The 23,029-nt window shown below is 34.8% G+C and overlaps 2 protein-coding genes across 2 annotated transcripts in view; one reads left to right on the forward strand and one right to left on the reverse strand.

The window, feature by feature from the left end:
* Positions 1-23,029, reverse strand: part of MCPH1 (microcephalin 1) — a 124,999-nt gene that overhangs the window by 45,672 nt on the left and 56,298 nt on the right. The gene's annotated exons all lie outside the window — the stretch shown is intronic.
* The window catches only part of ANGPT2 (angiopoietin 2), a 42,368-nt gene that overhangs the window by 10,045 nt on the left and 9,294 nt on the right, over positions 1-23,029 (forward strand). The window contains exons 2-5 of the mRNA XM_053937903.1: positions 12,270-12,425; positions 14,502-14,623; positions 16,229-16,461; positions 18,722-18,849. Coding sequence (XP_053793878.1) covers positions 12,270-12,425; positions 14,502-14,623; positions 16,229-16,461; positions 18,722-18,849 — 639 coding nt within the window. The remainder of the gene's footprint in view (positions 1-12,269; positions 12,426-14,501; positions 14,624-16,228; positions 16,462-18,721; positions 18,850-23,029) is intronic.

Consider the following 23,029-nt stretch of genomic DNA (forward strand, 5'->3'; position numbering starts at 1 on the left):
TAGAGTACTGGAAAAAAGAGTAATAATTTTCATCACAAGGAAATAAACATTTTCTTTTTCTTGTCCCTCTCTAGTCCATGTGGGAGTAACATCTCCCAAGAGTCTCATCCAGTCAAGTCCTTTGCACTCACCATTTTCCTCAGTGAATTTTCTTCCAACTTCATAATGTTTTTTAAACTTCAAACAAACCAGAGAATTCATTCCCTCAACATCAGCCTTCCAGTCCCCTTTTGCAGCTTATTGTCATTAAGAATTCCTATCCCTATTCCTATCCACATCCACTTTTAAAATTCTGCTCACACAGAATAATTTTCTGGATTTCTTTTCTTCTATTAAAGTTATGCAGCTTCCTGGCTGTCCCTTTCCTCTACATTCTTTCTCATTCAGAATTCTCAGTTCTGTCCTTCTAGTTAAATTTGTTTTTAACCTTCTGTGCATACTTTCCTGAGAATTCACAGAATGCTTTAGGTTGGAAGGGACCTATAAGGTTACCTGGTTTCAACTACTCTGCTGTAGGCAGGAACACCTTCTGCTAGACCAGGTTACTCAGAACTCCATGCAGCCTGGGGTTGAACACTTCCAGGGATGGGGTGTCCACAACTTCTCTGGGCAATCTGTGCCAGTGCCTCACTGTAAAGAATTTCTTCCTAGTATCTAACTTAAACCTACCCTACTCCAATTTACAGCCATTCCCTCTTGTCCTGTCACTACATGCCTGTGTGAAAAAGTCCCTCTCCAGCTTTCTTGTAAGCCCCTTTTAGGTACTGTAAATCTGCTCTATGGTTTCTGAAAACCTTCTCTTCTCTAGACTGAAAAATCCCAACTCTCTCAATCTGTCTTCATAGAGGAGGTGCTTCAACCATGGGATCATCTTTGTGGCCTTCCTCTGGACCTATTCAAATTCCTTCTAATGCTGTGGCACCCAGAGCTGGATGCAGCACTAGTCCAGCTGGGGTCCCACCAGAGCAGAGCAGGGCAGAGGCAGAATCCTCTCCCTTGCCCTGCTGCCCACACTGCTTTGGATACAGCCCAGGATACAATTTGCTTTCTGGGCTGTGAGCACACACTGCTGGGGCATGTTCAGCCTCTCAGCCTCTCTTCAGCACCTCCAAGTCCTTCTTGGCAGGGCTGCCATCAATCCCTTCACTGCCCAGCCTGTGCTTATGCGTGGGATTTCCTGGACCGGTTCAGGACCTTGCATTTGGCTTTACTGAAATTTATGATGTTTGCAACTCACAAATCTAAGACAAATAGCTTTCTTTTCTGGCTAGGTGCATATAGTATCAATGTCATTGTACTTTCTCCATTGCTAATGTGCTTACTCATCTTGACAGCTCTGGAAAGCATATTTGAAGGTCTCCCTCTTCAGTGGCCCTTCCTGTCCGATCTTGACAAGGAGAATCTTGACAAAGAACAATGTCCTCCCATAAAATACCCGTCCTATAATGTATAGCTTTGGTTCTCAGACATTTTTTCTGAGACTTTCTCCTCTTATGGTTAATGCCAATAGCATCATTTGTTTTGATAGGATCTGGCTTCTGGTCTTTCTAGAAGGGCACATACTGGCAGCTGCCTGGTGTCAAGCTTTCAGGAGCACTGACTGGAACTCAGCTCAAGACTTTCCACCACCACCTGAGTGCTCAGGGGGTACCAGAGACAAAGAAGAAATTTTGGAAGCAATGGATGGAAAGACCTGTCTTCATGTTTCTGTTCCAAAAACCTAAACAGTCTGCTTTTAGATGGATAATTCCAGCTATTGAGACAGAAAAAAAAAAAGTATTTTAAATCAGGATTACATAATTTTTTTTTTTCCTGCATCACACACTACATTTTGTGTCTGCAGTATGCTGCCTATATGTTCTGATCTTGCTTCCAAATATTTGTGTTTGTCCACTTTTAACACAGTAGCTTCCTAGTTTATCTTTCAAGCATGGAATTCCTCAGAAGCTTTTGCACTAAAGACTCTTAACTGGGCTAATGGAACAGTACAGAGAAATAAATAAGTGGTATTTGACAAGAACATATAAGGATGCTAATTTTTTTTATCTAAACAGAGATGGCCACCTGAGCTTCTCTTTTTTAAGGCAGCCTTTAGTGCTGTCTGTAGTCATATTTAAGGTTAGTTTGGTTTTCGGGTCCTGCTTTCCCTGCCCACTGTTTTGGAAGCCTTTGGGAAGTTCTCTGACAGGTTTGGTCCAGCAACTGAGGAATTTTCAAGCTGGTGATGTAAATGTAGCAGTTCTCCAGACACTCCACCTCCCCAGTCCATCTAGCATATTAGCAATCGAAACAGTAGTGAGAAAGATGCAGCACATCTTGAAAAAAGAACTACAGTTCTTGAGTACAAATTACTTTCTCTTTTCCCCTCCAAAATCAATCAGTGGGTTCTTAGTAAAAAAATTCAGTCTCTCAAAACTGAAATCAGCAGCTGACATGGTGCATCCCCAAAGTCTTGAGCATTCAAAATTTGTCAGGCCTTTAGCAAAAATGACTGGTTGTCACCTGGTAGCATCATTAAGGCTTCTTCTACAAGAAAAAGATCTCATTAAAGCTCAATAACTATAATTAGATGCCAGTATGTTGAAACGCTTAAGAACTACTAAAAATGCTTTCAGTTTCCTTAACCTGTGAACTTTAAAAAGAATCTAATTTTTGTCATGCTGAAAGATGCTCTGTGAACACGGCTTTGAAACCGGAGACACCCAGTTTTATAGCTTACAAAAGGGACTAATTGTGTACCATAGCTTCCTAACTAGTTTGATCCTTGAACTCCAAATCATTCTTCCTTCTGGTTGGAAATGGAATGCAAGATGACTGCTTCCCTAGAAAGCAATGCTGAGAATGAACTGCAAATGCCTAGCTTTTTTCATTTCCCCAGTAACATGTTCTGAAAAGCGGAATTTGCTTCATATTCGTCAAAAACTTGAAATGTGATTTGCTTTACCACATCATGAGCTATTCTCTAAAATAGACTGTCCTGTTGAAAGAGGAGCTCATAAAAAACCACTTGATATTGTAAGTTGAGATAAAAAAGATAAATGGCTTTAACTGTGACCGATACATTTGCTAAATATTTTGTAAAGTTTATGAGGCTACATAGACAATGTTTTTCATGAAAAATGTCACCAGCATATCTGATAGTAAGTTTATTTCAGTTTCCTATTACTCAGTGGAATGGAAAAAATACACAAATGAGAAAGGATTATGAGAAATAAGATCTGGGATAGCAAGTGTTTATTCAGATGTCATCTTTGTAGGGCAGAATCTTGTCCTTACAGTGGTCTGGTAATGTCCTGATTCCCTGATGCTAGCATGCAAGTCCAAATCTGATTGAAAACATGTAGGCTTGTCTCCAAAAAGTTTGAATATTCAATTTGTGAAATTATAGCTCAATGCCATAACCAAGTATTTAAAATTTAAATATTGATTAGAAGTATTTCTTACACTGTTTATAAATATGGAATCCTAATTTTGAGTATTGGTGGCTTGTTGCATATAATGAAAAAATATTTATATGCATTTCAGTGAATGGCTGAAGCATCACAGTCTTCTTGTCTTCCTGGCTTCAGTGCTACTGAACTTCGGCAAAATGCCATTCATGACTCACACTATTTATTTATTTATTCTTTATTTTTAGACTAATGGGAACTTTATGAATTCCTTCCCTGATTTTTAAGAGAAATACCACTTAGCTATGATCCAGAAAAATGGTGATTCAGAATCCTAAATTATTGCCTTAATGAATAGCCTTAACTCTTAACGAGTATGGGTAATCACCAAAGAATTGATTTTACTTTTGAAGATACCCTTGTTAATTTTTTTTTTTAATTATTTACCTACCTACATAGAAATTCACACTGTTAAGCGGTTTGTCAAGTTGATTATTTAGTTTCTATTAACAGTGGTTTTTTGAAAAGAATATTTTTCATTTGCAATTTACTGTACAACTCCCCAAAAATGCACCATACAAAGTATGTGCACCATATATAGTACAAAGCACCATATATAGTACAAAGAACCCATGTCAGCCTCCAAATGACAAAACACAAGTGTAGGTAGGAAAGCAGTAGTGTAGTATTACATGTACAAAACAAGCTCAGTGTCTGGAATAGTGGAAGCTCAACTCTACGACAGCCTTTGGGAGTGTTTCATCTGTCAAAGTTATTCCTTTTTCATATGTGCTCCTTTGCCTTTTCTACATCATCACTTGGATTGTAACATTCATAGTTCAAAACATACTGTAGAAAGTATAATCACGCTGTAATAGCTTTTAGAATTAGATACAAAATACTTCCATTCAAGAACACAGATTGAAAGTCATTCTTTATAAATATTTGTATAGAAAATGAAGACATTTCATAAAAATTTCTTTCATGTTACATTAATGAAAATTTAGTTTTTATTTAAGTAGAGTTCTGCCAGTAAAGGAGGAGGGGGAATATTTTTCTTCTGCTAGCAAGTCTAAATTATAAAAGTGTAACAATTTCCTCTAACAGCAGTGTAATCAGGCAGGACAATAAGCTGGTAAGCTCTCATTTATGCACAAGTGTCCCTACCAGAACTATCTGCATCTCATTTACTTTAAAGTCTGTATTTACTATTTTAGGAGTTAGCATTTAAACCTTTAGTATTTTATTACACAATTTTAGCTTGAATAGTTTCCAGTAAATAACAGTTCACTTCCAGATAATATTCATTTATTATGTTACTTTCACCTTTTGTTTGCTGACAGTTAAATGAGATAAGAGAAAAATCTTAGCTGGAGGTCTGGACAGGCAGATACGTTTGATGGGGCATGGAGACATCTCAAGCATTCCCATATACATTCCCAAAAGATTTTTTTCCCTCCCTTGAGAAACAACTCATAGACCATTGGGAATTCCTGCTCTAGGAAAAAAAAAAAAAAAAAAGAAGAAAATTTAAATTTCTCTTTTTCAGAAATGATTGCATTTTATTTCTGCAGTGTACTATTTTTTCCCAAAACTTAAAAGCTCCTAAAATTGATAACTTACTTCCAGAAAACATGGAGAAATAAATTATTTTATTAAAAGTTGCTTTAAAATAGCTTAAGGTCTGATTGATGGTGATTGATGCAGTGCCCTTAAAAATGTGTTCCCTTAGGTCTGTCAAGATAAATGACTCTTGGAAAGGGTAGTGATTCTTCTATTTCCATTCTGACTTGAAGCAGTAGCAACAGGGACAGACTGAAAATAAGTACGAAACGCTATTTTAAAGAGAACAAAACTGTCTCCAAAATTGAAATTTTGACAGTATTTTGCCTTGATAACACCAATGGATTAATGAGATGTGGAAAGACAAATACAAGCACACAGGGAGTGCCTGTCAATATGGTTACATGCATATTAAGGAGCATGTGTAGCATATATGTCAACAAAATACTACATATTGCCTACATGAACTGCTGTGATGAAATTGAGGCAGTGTTTCCTTCTTTTTTAAAAAGTACATTACATTTCACTGTTATCAATATCCAGTAGGATCCAAGGTGGCTTATACCAAGAAAACCCTCCCAATGTACAGACTTCAATTATACTACAAATAAACAATTTAAATATTTAGTATTTTAAGTGAAAATTAAGTCTGTTAAAATAGTCTTTGAAAAAAAACCTATATTTTTTGTCTTTGTATTAAAAAATGTATCTGTGAATCAGAAATTTAAGGATTTTGTGGCATATAAGGATAACCTTTTGCAATCAGAAAACTGCACAGCATTAAAAAAAAAAAGTCCAAATTGTGGGCTAAATTCTATTTCAGATGACTCATGAAGAAATCAGATGTGGCCACAATCCAAAGAACAGTGCCACTCTAAAAAAGGGCAGGGCAACTAAGACTAAGCATTACTAGGTTAAAGATACCTCAAGATATATGGAGTGCGAGAAGCAGGAAGGTCACATCTATACTCTGAAAAAGTATTCCCAAAGGAACTAATGAGACTCAGCAGTCTTCTTATTTTGCCCTGTTACTAAAACTAAGCAAATCTGATTATGGATGCTTAAGTACGTTTTCCATCTTGCTTGCTTTTGTGTGTATAATGAACATCTTGGTGAATAAAGCACCAGGATGATGACCACAGGTATTGGAAGAGCTGATTAAACTCAAGTGGTTTAAATTTGCAAAGATAAGTTCTAAATAAAGCACATGACATTTTTATTAGGGATGTGAGAACTATAACTCAAAGTTTTTGACAGCTTAATATATGTGTAACATGTCATTCCTTTGTGGAAGGCAGCATCCAAAATTCCTCAATGCCTTTGGTCAAAGAAGAATGGCAAAAGCCAAAGGGGTCCAAAAGAAAAACGCTCACAAAGTTTTTTTAATAGATGACACACTTGGCATGGAAATATGTTTGTCCCTATAAAGAGAAATGAGATAGGAGAGGAAAGGGTTCTGGGTCCAGCACTGATCCAGCCAGTAGGGTGTCCAAGGTCCTGGTGGTGCCACCCCTACAAATAGGGGTACTGTTTTATAGGTAAATTTCCCTCCCCTAGGATTAGATTTCTCACTCTGCATGTAAATAAGTAAGCAGGTGCAGTCCATTATTCTGGACCATTCTGGAAATGGGTTGAGTATCTTTAAGGGTCTTTTGATGGTCTTGATCCCCCTCTACTGGATTGACCCTCAGCTGACAGTTCATGCCTAGTTCTTGACCCCACTTCTGCCTATCTGCTGTCCTTTATGTCACTGTAGACCAGAAGTGGGAAGTTCAGAAAGGTGCTGTCCTATTTTCCAGCCCCTCTTTCTAACCACATCAAATTCTTAGTTGCCCACCTGAATAGCCATCAGCATTTGAGGCTTAACAACACATTAACTCCTTACTGCCCCAGGCTTCTACAATACGCCAAACTCTGTAGCTTCAATGCATATTTAAAAGGTGCCTAGCGGGAAATGTATTTTTTGTTGCTAGGTTTTCTACTGGACCTATTCCACTTTTATAAGTCCAAAACAAAAGTTTAGTGGAAAATCACTACATATGTGTCATTAGCCCTGCAGTTTTCTCTGTACCTACATTAGATGACTAAGCACGCAATATGTGTTGTAATGCAACCTGTTCACACAGGACATAGCGCTGTTAGAAACTCATGATTAACATTACCTCTTGCTTAAAATAAATGTTAGAGTTGACAGAATCAGACTATAAACATTAAGAAAATCACCAGACTTTATTTGGAAAGCCTTCTCCAATAACTGACAAATTCTATAAAACAGAACAAGCATCCAGTAATATTTGTACTATTTCTATGGGGTAGCGTTTGGCAAAGGAGGGATGTATGTATTCATGGAGCATAAATGCTTCCAGGAACATGACTGTTTAATTAGTATGGATTAAACATTTGGCAGCAAAGAACAAATGCAAGACATCATTCATAACTTAAAATGGAAAAAATGGCAAGTCAAATGTCTAAAAAATGCACAAATAAGTTGCTGATTCTTTGAAAAATTCTATAGTATGGACACAAACTATACAATCAGGAAGGTTTTTCATTTGACTGAGTATTGATAACCCTTCATAATGGATTAATAGCATCTCTGTCAATGGTTAGAAAACATACTTCTTTTAGTGCATACTCTACATGTTGTCTTTTCTTTCTTGCCAATTTAAAGCTTGTTTAAAAAAAAAAATCTTGGCTATAAAAACAATATGTTGGAATGTGCTCCAATATTATTGACCTGTCCTTGTTTTCTTGGCAATTTAGCTGGAGTATTTTTGCCAAATTTTATGATTTTATATGATTTGAAGTAATAAAGCATGATGCAGCTCCAAAATGGCGACCTTAGAGAATATTTTCTCTCTAAAAATGCATCACTATAACTTTGTAACAAATATTAACTGTGAAAGTATTTCAATTTTCCCAGCTGTTTTTGCAATTTAAGCATATTTTGTGATATGCTTTTTCCCATCTGTGCTTTCATTTTTATACTTTGTTCAAGAATACATGCCAGCCAAATTCTTACACAAAAGATAGAATGTTTAATAAAAAAAATCCCAAGAAGAATCTCTGAAACGCTATCAATTAACTAGTCCTTCTACCAAATATTCCCTCTCCCTTGTATTATCTTTAAGATAGGATTCATTGATTGACTTACTCCCTCAAAAGCAAAATTTCTGAAAGATGCATCACTAAGAGTCAGCTATTAGGTTTTAACATTTATTTTGTTCAATAACAATAATGTAATAATGGTTAACACAATTCTTATAATATTCAAATACTATTTGAATAAAAAAGAGATTAAACCATAGCTAGTGCCATGGCAAGGAAGAAATCTGACAAATAATCCTTGTTTCACCTTCCCGATTTAAGCAAAATATTGACATGCTGTTCAAACTAGCAAACCTCCTGACTGATGGATGGGGACTGAGGCATTCATTCTCGTGTCCTTTCCTCTTTTAAACTTCTTTTTTAACCAAGCTATTCTTCCCTCTTCAGAAACTCTTGAGTGTGCTACCGCTTACAAAGAAAGGAGGCTCCTTGGCAGGAGCTGATGAATAGTTTCTACAAGAAATGTGCCACAAAGAACTGCAGTCCTGCAAAAATGGCTCCTAATCCTCAGTGTTGTCAGTGTAGCTCAGCTGTGGCTGTGGGAACTGTTAAAAAAGCTCTTCCACCACCCTGTCAGCAAAACCCAAGGGCCTTGCTTGCTGGGGGTATGCAGTGGGAACATGTTCAGCTGTCACTAAGGTCAGTGGGAGATGGTGGGGCATTTTGGATGGAAGTCATTCTTTTACTCCTTTGTGAAGAAAAAGTAAATACCTGCCACTAATAAAAAGGATGTTGTAGTTGTAAAATTGCTACTTTCTACAGTTTTGCATTGTATGATGAAGAGAGAGGAAGAATAAGGAGAGAGGGATCAGTGCATATCTTGGTTCAGGTCAGAAAAAGAGATTTTATTATGTGTACATGCAGAGAATGTACAAAAGTGGGAGAGGATTAGTGAATATGAAAGAAAAACCAGAAGGGTTTTATGTAATCATGCTTTATAGGATTTTTAGGGAAAAAAACTACAAGAAGTTCCAAAGCCACTTAATAGATCATTATAATTTTGAGGCTTCATGTTGCTCCAAATTAGAATGAATGAGTCAGATAATAAAACTGTCTTTAAATCTTAAATCCCTTTTGGTATTCACATTTCATGTTTTCAAGTAAGCACAGATACCATATTCCCTAAATTACGTATTTAATATTTTTTAAGTTAAAAAACAGATGTGAAGACAAAACTGGAGTCAAGAGAATACTTCAGTGATTTAGAAATCCCCACATAAATGAGAAATTATTTGAAAGAGATCAGATACTTGGAGATATGCTTATACTTACAGATATTCAAATAAGATAAATTACGAAAATGCAGATCTATGTGTCCAAACAAAACTGCTTTCCAAGGTTACAAGGAAAGTGACAAGGGGTATAAAAATCTGGCAACCAGAACCACCAGATGCCTTAAATTGTAATCATGGGTTTTGCATACTGTATTCAGAGCAACCTTACATCTGTGTGTTTGAACTGGGCAATTGCCTAAGCCTACCATAAAATGTTTACCTTACCTTTAAGCCCAGAATTAACTCCTTTTCTAGTAGCATGTTTTGGAATAACTCAGTGATAACAATTTCAAAGAAGTCATGCAGTTCTGCCATCCTATGTGCAGAGATGACTTTGCTCAGATTCTCATTCTGCTCTCTGTGGTGAACAAAGAAGCTTGAAGAATAACGTTAAATATCCATAACTATTTCATGAAAGAATCAAAGCTCATGAACAATCTTTCTTTGTTGATCTATTTATTACTGTCTTCCTTTTTATTTTGGGCTTTTTTTTTTTCTAAATTAAAGATGATGCAATACTTTCAATGCACTAGGTCTGACAGGTGAAGCCATATCCTTGATCAAAGTATTGCGTACTTAACTGTGATTCTGAGGCAAATAAAATGCATTCTGGAGATCTCACTTCATAGTTTTTTAACAGTGCTGCATTTGAGCAAAGTTTTTTTCAATGTTATCTATAAGGATGTCCTGTCTTCCAGATTCAGTTGCTAAAGTTAATTTGGACTCATAAATCATTTAATTCCCAGATGTCTAGCCTTTTCAGAGGGACATATATTAGTTGTTGTTCTTGGTCATCTCACTTCAGTGAAAAATTACTTATTTTTATCTATATAAAAGTCTGCAGAATTTTGCAAACATCTTTTGACTGTAGTGCACCAAATACCAATTTGCATTGCTTTTTAAAATAAATTATCACTGTACTCTGACATCTCACAGTTTAATGATCAAGGACCAAAGATACCTTACTATTACTACTCAATTAAAAGGCACTGATTGTTGTCCAGCATAAAAGAAGCTGATCTAAAAGATGTTGCCAAAGAATTTGAAATATTCCAACATGGTTGGTCAAATTAGATTTGTCTCTGGGTGGAGAAGCTTTTGAAAATGAGGAATAGCCTGGATCAAAAGGTAACACTTAAGAATCAATCCTATGAATAGTGAATAACTGTAATTACCATAGTATGATGGCAGTTGAAGATACCCATGTTCAATTATTATGCCAAAACCCAGTTGATTGTATGCTTTATTCTAGTATTCAAAAAGATCATTATGCAAAGAGCATGTAAAGGCTGCCTGAAGACTGGTTTTAAATCTTTGTGGCACACCTGAGAAGTATGTTTATGGAGCAGAACAGTAGATTGGGTCAAAGCTTATATAACAACAGGTCAGAAATCTCCCTGTTGTGCATTGCAGTTCACCAGCTGCATGGGGAGACTGGAGTGAACAAACAAATATTGCTTTGACAGTTTGGTCACACTGGACATCAAGAAATAGAGGTCGCTTCAAATGTAAGAATATACTACCAGTTTTAGAGGTTTTGATTTCTTAATATTCTGTTTTCTTCCTTTGCCACTTTTAAAAAGCAGCTGTGAAGTAAGAGAAGTTAACCCAGTCCTTGCTCAAGTAACATTTAAGGGGAAAACCTTAAATATTCAAAGCTGATAGATTTGCCCATGGATCTTTAGCTGGTTGGAAGTGGAATGATTATATCTGAACAGTGGTTTATAGAATATTAAATCACAAGATGCTTTTTCCCCACTGATATAGAAAGTATGCATAAAATAAAGTTCAAAGTATCTCATTGCTACAAGCCACCTTTCATATAAAGATGAGACTATCAAAATGTTATTTTTAAAAAAATCAAGATATCAACCTGTTTTACCATTTCACTTAGATTAGGAATTGGTGATGTATTACCATTTGTGCTTAATGACACTAGCTATTTTTTATTAGCTAGTATCCTTGTTGTAGGTAGAGCATGAAGCTCAAAATTTATTATGGTTCTCTTGATAGAACAGTGTTGGAGTGAAGTAGAAGTTTGATTCTAGAAATTTCCTCAGTCAATGGGAAAAATGAAGTCTTGTGGCCCAGACTTTCATGAATTCAAACATAAGCAATGACACATCAAAGAAATGTGAGCTATTTGCAATTACTGACAAGAAATAAAGAATTGTGAAGAAAAACCAGACTGCTTTTTTTATAATCCAGGCAGGTCGAAAGAAAGATTTATGCAAAAGGCTACTTTAATTTTCTCTCGCTACTTATTTTTCCTCACTTTCCTTGAAAGCAGGGTACTCTGCTATAAAATTACTACTAAAAAAGCCATATTAGTTTAGACAGAAATTACTTCAGAGTCAAGTATTTTAAACAACTTTTGCATTCCTTAATATTAAGTATTTAAAGTATTTATAGGTTTTTCTACTGTTTTGTATCTTTATTTGAAATTCTCTCTGATAAAAATGCACACATAAGAGTGTTAAATGACATCTGACCTCTTTGAATTCTAGTCATGTGATGAAAAATGCTTTTAAAATAGTTAAGTGTAAATACAGGAAGATGACTAAACTCCTAAACTTTTATCTTCTACAAAATTCCCATCACTGCCAAAGCTGGTGAAGCTCCTCTGATGGTTACAATGGTGGGAGCACTAGGGCAGAAAGGCTTCCAAGTGCCCACAAGCACTTTCATCACTGTACCTACTACCTACCTCCTGCAAATCTCTGTTCCTGCCTTTAGAAAATGAGTGGCCACACATTCCTTGTCACATTTGGTTGTCCTCTCACAGAGCTTAACGTTGGGAAACTTAACATAAATACATAACAGACAAGGACAAGGACCAAATTTGTTTAGCAAGGCTGCCAGCAAGCTTACTGCACTACCCCCTTTCCAACATTTAAAGAATGCAACTATCTTCTCTCTTTCCTTTCCCATGTAGCTTGAGAATTACATCCAAGACAGTATGAAGAAAGAAATGGTAGAGATCCAGCAAACTGCAGTGCAGAACCAGACTGCAGTAATGATTGAAATAGGCACAAACTTGCTAAATCAAACAGCTGAACAGACCCGCAAATTAACAGATGTTGAAGCACAAGTAAGTAATGAATTTCAACCTCAAAATGCTTCTGCTTCCCAAATAGTACAGCTATACATTTAACACTGTTTAGTGTTACACGCTGCTGTTCAACAATTAGAAGTCAATCGTTGTGACCCACTTAAGGAAACATTAGTATTTGGTAAGACATACCTCCATCTCAAGCCCAGTGTTGTCACTTGAGTGATTTTCATTACAGTAGCATTTTAAGTAAGTCTAGAAAGCCAACTGTTAAATTAATCTTTCAAGAGAATGTATTTAAAACTACTATACTATATCCAGGCATCAGCTGGGCCCTAGTGTGCTTTATACAGCCCTCTCATTGCTAATCTTAGCTAAATGAGTCTCTTCAAACTGTCTCTGTTCCATTTACCAGCTTAATTGCTTTTTTAAACTAAATCTTGCCTTTTTAATTTTTTTAAGTTATCAAAAGAACTATGTTTTTTTAATTAAAATGTTTTCACAGATAACTCTAAGTGGGATAACAGTTCATTTCCAGCACAATGCACTGTATTATGGTTAACAAAGGGAAACATAAGCAAGTCTGAGATTAATAAAGAAAAAAGAAATTAGGAGGCTGCTAGAAAAGTATATTCACACAGAAGTAAACTTGTATACTGTACATTTGTTAACTTCAAACAAAAACAAATGGGTTTTAATTGAAAAGCATTAAGTAAAATAAGACATTCTGTTAAACAGAATGCAGATATCAGTAGAAGGACAAGTCCAATCCATGTAGAGTGGTATGTATTTGTAGTTTTGCAGATATGGTAGGAAGATGCAGATCTGTAATTGCCAAAGCAAATAACGGATATATCATGCAGGACATAATATTTTGTATAATATAAAAAGTATGCAAAGCCTAAAATTCATGTTAGACATTTTACTATCTGTAGAATTATCCAATGAATTAAATTACATTTTTTAACCTAAATCAAGACTCTGTGAACTCTTTGATAAACTGATAATTCACAGTTTATAGGCATACTGAGCTCAACTTTCATTGTATTATTCAGGAACCTAATATTTTGCACATGTTGAGAGAATGTATTTATTAATTCACAGTAATGTCTTTATGGAAATTACTCAGTTATTTTCTGCTTAGAGGAAGAAAATCATCACTGTAACTTTCCTTCTCTGCTTGAAATTACTGGTGACTGGGTTAAGGGCTTAATTAGCAACATAAGGAAATTAACCAAACAATTGCTCTCTCAAGGACACTTACTTTTGGCAATAGTTTTCAATTACACTTAAGTGTGAAATCATGTCCTGAATGACTGTTTAACATGAAGGACATGAGTAATCAATTCTTCCTGTCAAGGAAACCCAAATTCTGTTTGAATTAAAAAAAACCTATTCTAAAACAATGAGAAAATATTTCTAGAAAATTTGCCTCAAAGTAATGCAACACAAACTGTAGAGTATCATACATGTTTCTTAGTATCTGCATTTCTTCATTTAAAGATGTAAATAAATTGTAAACAATGCATAGAAAAAAGGTAATATTAAAATGCAAAGAATGAATCAACTAAAGTGTGGTCACTTTAGTCAATCTGTTTCATGTGTTTCATGAAACATTAGTAATGTGTTTCACATGATAAACACTTCAAAATAGAATTTGAGATTGAGTAAAATAACTAGGAGAGAACTACCAAGTGATTTCACGACTGTGCCAAGATTTCAGCGAGACTTACTTTTCACACCAGATGGGGAAAACAACTCAACTCATTCTTTGAACCAGAACCATAATCATTCCACTAATGAAATAAGAATTATCCTAACAGAGGAGAAGGTATAACAACCAAGCTAAATACACAGTAACTCTCCTGAGAAACATAGCATACTACTGAAATATTCCCAATTATATACAGTAGTCAGAATAACAAAATTAGTGAAACTCTGTGTACTCTTCTTCTTTCTGATTCTATGAACATTTCTGCCTAAACTAAGTGTTGAAAAATATTTTTTAATCATAGGAGTACATAGACATTTGCAAGATTTCACAACATAACAAAATTACAATTTATTTAAAAGACTTATCTTTTAAAAGAAGTATTTTTTGTACATTTTTTTTAGGTATTAAACCAGACAACCCGACTTGAACTTCAGCTTTTGGAACACTCTCTTTCAACAAACAAACTAGAAAGACAGATTTCAGATCAGACCAATGAGATAACTAAATTACAAGAAAAAAACAGGTAAGTTTGCACAGCCCAATAAAATGCTATTCCACGAAGTGCCCTTCTAATTGTTTTAGAAACAAATGTACTCAAGTAGGAAAATAAGGGTTTGTACACAAGCTCTCCAAACTGATTACAAAATGTTACCCACACTCATTACAAAGGTCATGTATTACTTAAAGCCTAGGAGATTCATGCAGGTTTATTCTTGTATTCTGTTTATATATTGTTCTTCACTATCTAAAGTTCTCCTTTATATGAGGTACTTAAGGCTAAAAGTGAAACAGTACTTCAATTGTACCCAATTTATATTCTCCTTTAGACTTTTCCAGATGAATTTGATGTAACCTGATTCAAACTAATTGAAGGTAACCAAAATTTTATTTTCATGTAGTACACAGCTATCCGAATGATTAACCATGTCACTGCTACAATTTTTTATTTAATGTAGTGAGAAAAATAAAGCACTAATCATATTCAATGTTCCTCAAGAGTCAGTGTTTTGAAATTGGCCACTATCCAACTATTACTCCTATCCTCTTCTGTGGTCCAAAGGCTCATACCTTTTTTCAGCTAGCTTTGTTTCCATATCACCACGGTCTTATTTTACTTTTGGCAATAAATAGTTTACAGAGGAATCTAAAAGCAGCAATAACAGTAAGTTTTCTCCTTCAAAGCAATGTCTTTCAATGAGAACCATATGTGCAAAGTGCTTTTTCTTTGAAAGAATTAGCTTAAGAAACCCAGGAGACATGTTTTGACATTTTTGTTCACTACTCTACTACATTTATATATATTCCCTAAAGGTTTTATCTACCAACTTAAGAAAAACAAGCATCCTTATCAAATGGAAAGCAAAGGAAATACTGATTTTTAAAAGGTCATGTTTTTTGGTGTTGAACTTAGCAGACTTTAGACTACCCTTGTAACATCCACATAAAACACAAAAGCTTTGTTTCTCACCTAACAAAATACAATCTGCAGTGAACTAAACCGCTTGAAACATAATTTTATATAAGGTTCAGGATTTTTTTTCCAGTAACAGCAATGGATTTTAGGTGAACGTCTCTCTTCTAGCTATGCATCTTTTAACATCAGCTTTCTCAGAGTCTATATCAGAACAATGAGCAGTGAAATAATGTTCCCAGCCAGTTCCCTAATAATACCAGCTCCAAAACTGGAGAAGGGTAACCCATCTTCAAGTAATTATTTGCATGTTTCCTTGTCTTAATGCCATAACATTTATGCTAAGTAAGTATTTTATTATAGGATATTTGAAATGTTCATAGTTAAATCTCTAAATAAGTTTCATCTCTTAAAAGGGTAAACCCATGACAACTTAGTCACTTTACCTTTCCTTTAATAATATTGACTTATCAAACACCCAATTATTACACTTTTAAAATCTGCAATACACACGGTAGTAGATAATGTTGTTTATTAGTGCACTTACATAATAAATTATGTATCAAACTAAACTTTCATTTAGCTGTCTACTGCTTGCATAGCATTAGAGAATAAAGTTGAGTGTTTACGAAGAAAGAAACTTATACAACATGCTTGATTCTCTTGACATCAGCTCAAAATTGTTTCTGGAGAGCCTAATTGTAATCTTTTATTTAGCTTTTTAGAAAAAAGAGTTCTTGAGATGGAAGACAAGCACATGCTTCAGCTGAAGTCAATAAAAGATGAAAAAGATCAGCTTCAAGTCCTAGTAGCCAGACAGAATTCTATTATAGAAGAACTAGAAAAACAGTTAGTTACAGCTACAGTAAACAACTCAGTTCTGCAAAAACAGCAACATGATCTGATGGAGACAGTTCATAGCTTGCTTACTATGATATCGACACCAAACTGTAAGTTAAAGCAGACATGCTTACATCATTTCAGTGCTATTTCCTAATTTGTGTACATTGGTACCTATAGTCTTCCATCTAGTTCTGACACACTTCTGCTTCTCAAAAAGTCTGTATTTTTTGCCTTAAATTTTGCATCTGAGTTAATTAACCTACTTTTTAGGGGGTGGGAGAAACAACCACATTTATGTGATTTCTTTTCAACATTTTGTTTATCTTGTCTGGTTTGTTTATCTTCTTAACCAATTCTCCAGTGATTCAGTAAAATACAGAGATGCCAAGTATCATTCATCTCACATGGCATTCACATGTGTGGCACTATACACTTGCTTGCCTATATATCTAGGTGAGACTGCATATTGTAGGTCTGCAACTTTTCTTCCTGGCTCACAGAGATTGTTTCTGCCACCTGTCATTGCTTTTTGCACATGGAGTTCATCAAAGAAAGGACGAATTCTAGTGGCTACCAAAGCCAAAGGAATAAGCACATGCAAAGTTTTTAGCCTCCAAAACCAGAAAGCACCAGGCCTGGGCACCAGGTACTCCCACAAGTTCTTCACCAAGGTATCCTTGTTCATCCTAAAAATCCCTCAGCCTAGCAAACCTTATAGGCAATAATCTCACCCCTAAATGTCTGACAACCCTGCAACAAATCATAGTCACCAAGCATAGCTTTCAGATTTATGCAGATTCACATGCACCATAAAAAACCACACAAACCATAAACTAAAAATTGTGGCTACACAGGATTCAAACATTCCCTGCCTTGAATGTCAGGTCTGATATGGAACTTGGACAGATTAAGAAGCTGTTCTAAAAGACTGTAGAATCTGGCACAGTTGCCTGTAATTTCTCAGGGCTGAAAATGCAGAGGCATACAGACCCCTAAATGAAGGATTTAAAATTAAATACTGGGAAAAAATATTAAAAGTTGTAATTAGAATTTAAAACAGTGGTCTATGATACATTACTGTAAGGTGGATCACAGAAAAGGGAAAGGGTGTTTGGAATTCCTCACGTTAAATATTGTCCTATATGTTATTATCATAATATAGGTTGTAGGTTTTTCTAAACTAAGTAAATTCCAAGTTTTTTGTCTTCATAACTGACGCTATTCCCTTAAATCTCAAGGCTGTACATGTTCCTGCTGATGTTATCTGCTATGCTAGTGCACAAATAAGTAAACAAGTCAAAGTCATGTTGGCTACAGCACCATTAAACCCAGAGTGGAAAAAATAATGAGTGTTTGCCAAAAAGACAAAATTAGCAGGGAAAGCTTCTAAGACAGTATGCAAACAATAGAGTGTGGAAAAGCAATTAAAACACTGAATGTGTTATTTTTCTATTTAAGGCAAAGCACTTAAACAGGTAAATAATGAATAAGCAAGCTAAAAAGAACATAATAAGCAACTGTAATATAAGCACGTATTTATATGGCACCTAAACCTTTGTAGTAACTGACTGTGATTGTTAGATTAAATTAAAAGGGAAAATACACAGAACCAACCCCAGAAGGCTCAAATATGAAATATCAGTCAGCAGGCGAAATGCCAGGAAATTCCAACCTCCATAGTTAATAAAGAACTGAACAAAAAGATGAACCTTAGATTGTTCTGTTGAATAAGAAGGCTTAGACATATGAAAATGTATTTTTTTTACACAAATAAATTCCACAAGGTATGTATTTTTAGTGAGTTGGGCTGACCTACCATGCTTCAGCTTGGTACATACAAAGTTGTTCCTGCTCAGCACAGGGGCAAAAAAAACCAGTAACAACCTTAAAACTTCTTAAGGGTAGTTCCATCAGTCTGTTGCATTATAAAAGGTTTCATAACTCATTTCACAATATACGAGTACTGGCCAAAAGTCATTATTAACCTAATCACTTGCTACTTAGGTATGTATATAATAGTAGTTAATGCATGCATAGGTTGTAATGCATGTAGGAGTCCAGGCAGGGCAATGCATGGAAGCAGAAACTGTGCAACTGAATGAGATGCAATATCCTGAGTTTTCTCATTCAACATATTAGTAAGTGTTGGCACTTTTCAACCTATCAAACAACCACAGTCCTATCAGAATAATGTCTCTAAATGATACAAAGTAACATCACACATAGTAAGTACCTTGATCTGTTATTTCTTTCAGGACCAGACATATTTTTTGGAACTGCTTTAAGCCAATTACACCATAAATTGATTCTTAGTAATTTTCATTCATCTCCTCTTAATGTCTTCAATTTCTATTGTATTTTTAATAGCTAAGAACAAATTCATAGCCAAAGAGGAGCAAATCAGCTTCAAAGACTGTGCTGAAGCTTTCAAATCTGGAATGACAACAAGTGGAATCTACACTCTAACAGTTTCAAACACTGCACAAGAGAAGAAGGTAGGATGACTATAAGGAACTACCTAGCCATGCTGCATGTTAAAGGTTATTTGACCTGGCAAATATGCTATTTTAAAGGCTAGTTAATAGTGAAGTTTAATACTTAGCAAGTTTTTTTATAAGCATTTCATCACTCCTAGATCTGAGTATCTCACAGGAAGAAAAAAGTCCTTCAGGTGAAATCTGGGCTCAGTTGGAATGAATAACATTTTGTTGTGTGCTTCATCATGCCAGAATTTAATTCTTTTTTCCACATAATGAATGTAATTAAATCAATAAGGTAGTGTAATTTCTTTATGAAATCTGTAACTCCAACAGAGTTGCTCTGCATGATCAGCAGACTCCTGTCTCCTTTAAGTTCCATATGCCCAAGGGTCTTCAGGTGGCCAAAGGAGGTAAAATCATGGACATGGAAGATTATTCATGGATTTACACTCATGAAAGCAATCTAGTAGTACAGGACTCATGTATGGGTTTCAGTTCTTTGTATCACAGAGTTTTAAGGACATTTGTGTAACAATTAGATTAACAATTAGACACTGTCTAACAGAGAGGAGTTTTCTGGGAAATACTGCCCTGGAAAATACTACTACTGATTCATATCAAAGGTGGGTTTGCAGGGGTTTTACTAAATCAGTTTCAATTCCTCTATGGATATTTTTTTCCTCTATGTGTTTACCTGAAATGAACTTCAATGTCAATTTAAGTTAAAGCAGTATGCCATACCTCTGTAGAAAAGACCTTGAGCTAAAAATGGCACTTATTGGATGATACACTGGATACCTGACAGAGATGCTCCATCTACTGAAGTAAATAAAATGATAAAGCTTCAGACAGTATAATTCATTTGAAACAATCAATAGAATCTGAAAGGGAGAAAAGTCTCATGTGAATTGTGAGGATAAAAAACCAAAAGCCTGGAGCAAGCATTTGGAGGAGTGGGGCTCATGTGATGTAGGCACAGCTGGCTGAGGAGGCTAAGGGACATATAAATATAAAAAAATGCTTAATGTATTTCTTAGACAAACACTAAATAATTTTATGATGTTTTTATTTTCTAATTTCTACTGTAGATATTTCCTTTACACAAAAATTGAAATATTTTACAGAATTCCTAAGGCTCCTACTTCATTGCATTAGAAAAATTAACAGAAAATGTAAAAAAGCAGTGGAAAAAGAGATGCAATGTGGAAAAGGAATTGGTAAAGTTCTGACAGAGAAAGTATTTTTTTTCCCAAGCACAGATTTAGAAATGAAGTTCACCAGTGACTAGACTTGAAGTGCCAGAACTTCATTTAGCCCAAGCCAGACTGTGATCTTTACACTTACAAAGCTCTCAGCTAAAGGAAATAAGCAATTTGTTTGGGTAAGATCTATAAAATACAATAGATAAAACCTGTAATTTTTTTTATGGCTATAATCTAGAGAAATTATTTGCAATCTGCTTCTCTGGGAAAAAAAAAACAAAAAACAAAGAAGCTGGTTTTCCTTCTGAATAATCTAGTTTAAATACATCAATTTCACAATAAAATGAGTTACATAAGATGCAATGAAGTGTTTTATTATACAAGAAGCTGAATGGCATTTAAATAGCATAGATATCTACAGTCACAATTTTAAAAGCTAAAGGAGATGAAAGCTACTGCATCTCTAAAGTAATGGAATGCAGTAGTCTTTGTTAGACAACTCAGGAATTACATTCCTTGGATCTCTTACTATGACTTGTCTCAAGCTTTTATCTTTGGTTTTAATTTTACTATCAAATATAGTAAGTATACAGAGCATGCATATTTTCTAAAAGCAGACACAAGTGCATGACATATTACAGAATACAAATTTGTCATAAACTTTAACACTTTGCATTTTCAAAAGTACAAATTTTCCAGACTATAAAATATTAAATGCTTTACATTTGAACAAGGAGGCTTTAAATGCTTAATGCAAATACCCATTTTGGTAATATACTAGGTTAAAAAAGTAGTTAAAATGTAATAATTTCACTTAGTCTTAAACCAGTCATTTAATAATATTAAAGAATTAAAATCTTATTCTGTGCCTTTCAGATAAAAAGACAGGGAAGGTTTTACTTACCTATGACATTGAAAATAAGAGACTAAAAAGTTTTAACCTGATGCTGATTTTTTATACAAATATAAATGCATAAGAGGAGTTGTCAAGGGAAGTGAAGGTTAGGGACAATCAACATGTTACACCATTTTCAACTGTTTATGATGTGGATAGCTACTCAGACCAGGAAACAGAGTGACCTTTTTTATTTGCCAAAAGTGCTGCACTGCTGTTTATGTTTTCATCTTTTCCTCTTGTAACACCTTCTGACCTCCCAACAGGCTTATAAACAACTTCTGTGTAATCTGTAACTGATCCCACGTTACTACTTTGTCTCACATCATATTCCAAAACTAAGGAATTGCATATGACAACACAGAGGAAACCAATTATTTAATTCCATTAATATTTTCAAACTTTCCTGTTCTGCAACAGGACAAAAGCTAATTCCTTTTAAAAACACAGAGGAAAACAGCAAAAGACTGCTGACATGAGGAAAAATGACAGAGGCAAAACTATGAAAAGTCAATAGTTTTATGCTTACAGCAACCTCATGTACCAATTAGATTGTAGTTCTTATCTGGTCACATCTCTAGGAGATAGAGATAGCAGAATACAAAAATCATTGGACAAAATGACTCCAAAATGTTCAGAAACAGCCAGAAGTGATGCAAAGGGTCAGTGCAAAGATGTGGCGACTGCACTTGCTTTGCTATAAAAACTGCAGTGGCTCTTCATCCTGATAACCCAGCCTGAGCCTTTACCATTCACAAAGTAGGTCTGAAAACACACCCCAAATAACCTCTTACAGTGCTACAGTTGCTAGAGCTGTAAGTATTGAAGCAGTTCACAAGATACATCAAATACTCCATGTTCCAATTTGTTGTAACTTGAGAGGCTAATCTCTTTATTCTTTTTGGCATATTTTTGAAGACTCCTGCTGCCTGCCTAATCTTGGTATCTATTTTTACTAGTTTCATGAAATGTTACATATCTTCCTTTTGAATATAAAACCTACAACAGTTTGAAAGGTCAGAAAACTTCTCTTCTAGTAATGCTGTTAAGAGAAAGACTTAGAGTTGATTGACATGAAATTTTTCTTTGGTGGGGAAAAATTATACTCCCAAATTTATGTAAACTTCTAAAAATTGTTACTGGTAGGAAAAATCTACATGAGGTTTTTATAGTAATCTCTTCAATTTCTCATTATGTTTTCCAGTTTCTAGTGAGTTGCTTTTTCCTTTGGGAACTAATTTATCTCAAAGAATCTACAGTGTCTATTAAAGCTAGCTGTCTTACCACTTAAAAAATGGATACTACCTTGTAACAGGAATATTTTATGATAGACATTCACAGTCATTCACTATTTATATTTTAATCTCATTAGAACAAAATAAAGTGCTATTTAAAGGCATTGATTTTTTCAAAGTATTAATTGCAACTAAATTGAAGTTTAGACAACTTTAGTTTAGACAAGGCATAAAGGAAATTGCACATAACATTAAAAAACATCAATTAACATCTACAATAGTAATATCAGACTGAACCCACAGCTCAAATAAATTAATACATGGCTTCCCACTGTACCTGGTTAAAAACCACATATTTCAGAGAAGGGTGAAACAGTTTTATTTTCCATCTGGCTGCTTATACTGTTCTTTTAAGTGGGGTGAAGCTTCAGAGTCAACAACTTTATCTACAACCAGTGATATTTGATCAGTGTTAAATCAGCTATTTAACTTGTACTGATGTTTAAAAAAAGCATTTGCATCTGCTTTAGCCCATTCCTAGTATCCCTCTTCATAGCCCTCTGTGGAAATTAGTTTTCACATATACATTACACATCATGAGTTAACCTTCTAAAACAGATTTATCTTCTCTTATAATACCTTATCTTCAGCCTTTCCTTTGAAGGGAATTTTTAAGTAAATTAATTTATACACTACTGTCAAATTTTTACCAGTCATTAAATACAGGTGTTAGTAAAGCCAAACAAAAAACAGGCTTTGAGGTGTAAGGAATTGCATATATCAGTATAAATAGAAGTTACAATTAAATTCCATTCACAAGACGTATGTTAAAAAGTAATCCCTTATCCAACTTTTTCCTTATT

This window comes from Vidua chalybeata, chromosome 3 (genome assembly GCF_026979565.1).
Source record: "Vidua chalybeata isolate OUT-0048 chromosome 3, bVidCha1 merged haplotype, whole genome shotgun sequence".
Taxonomy (NCBI): domain Eukaryota; kingdom Metazoa; phylum Chordata; class Aves; order Passeriformes; family Viduidae; genus Vidua; species Vidua chalybeata.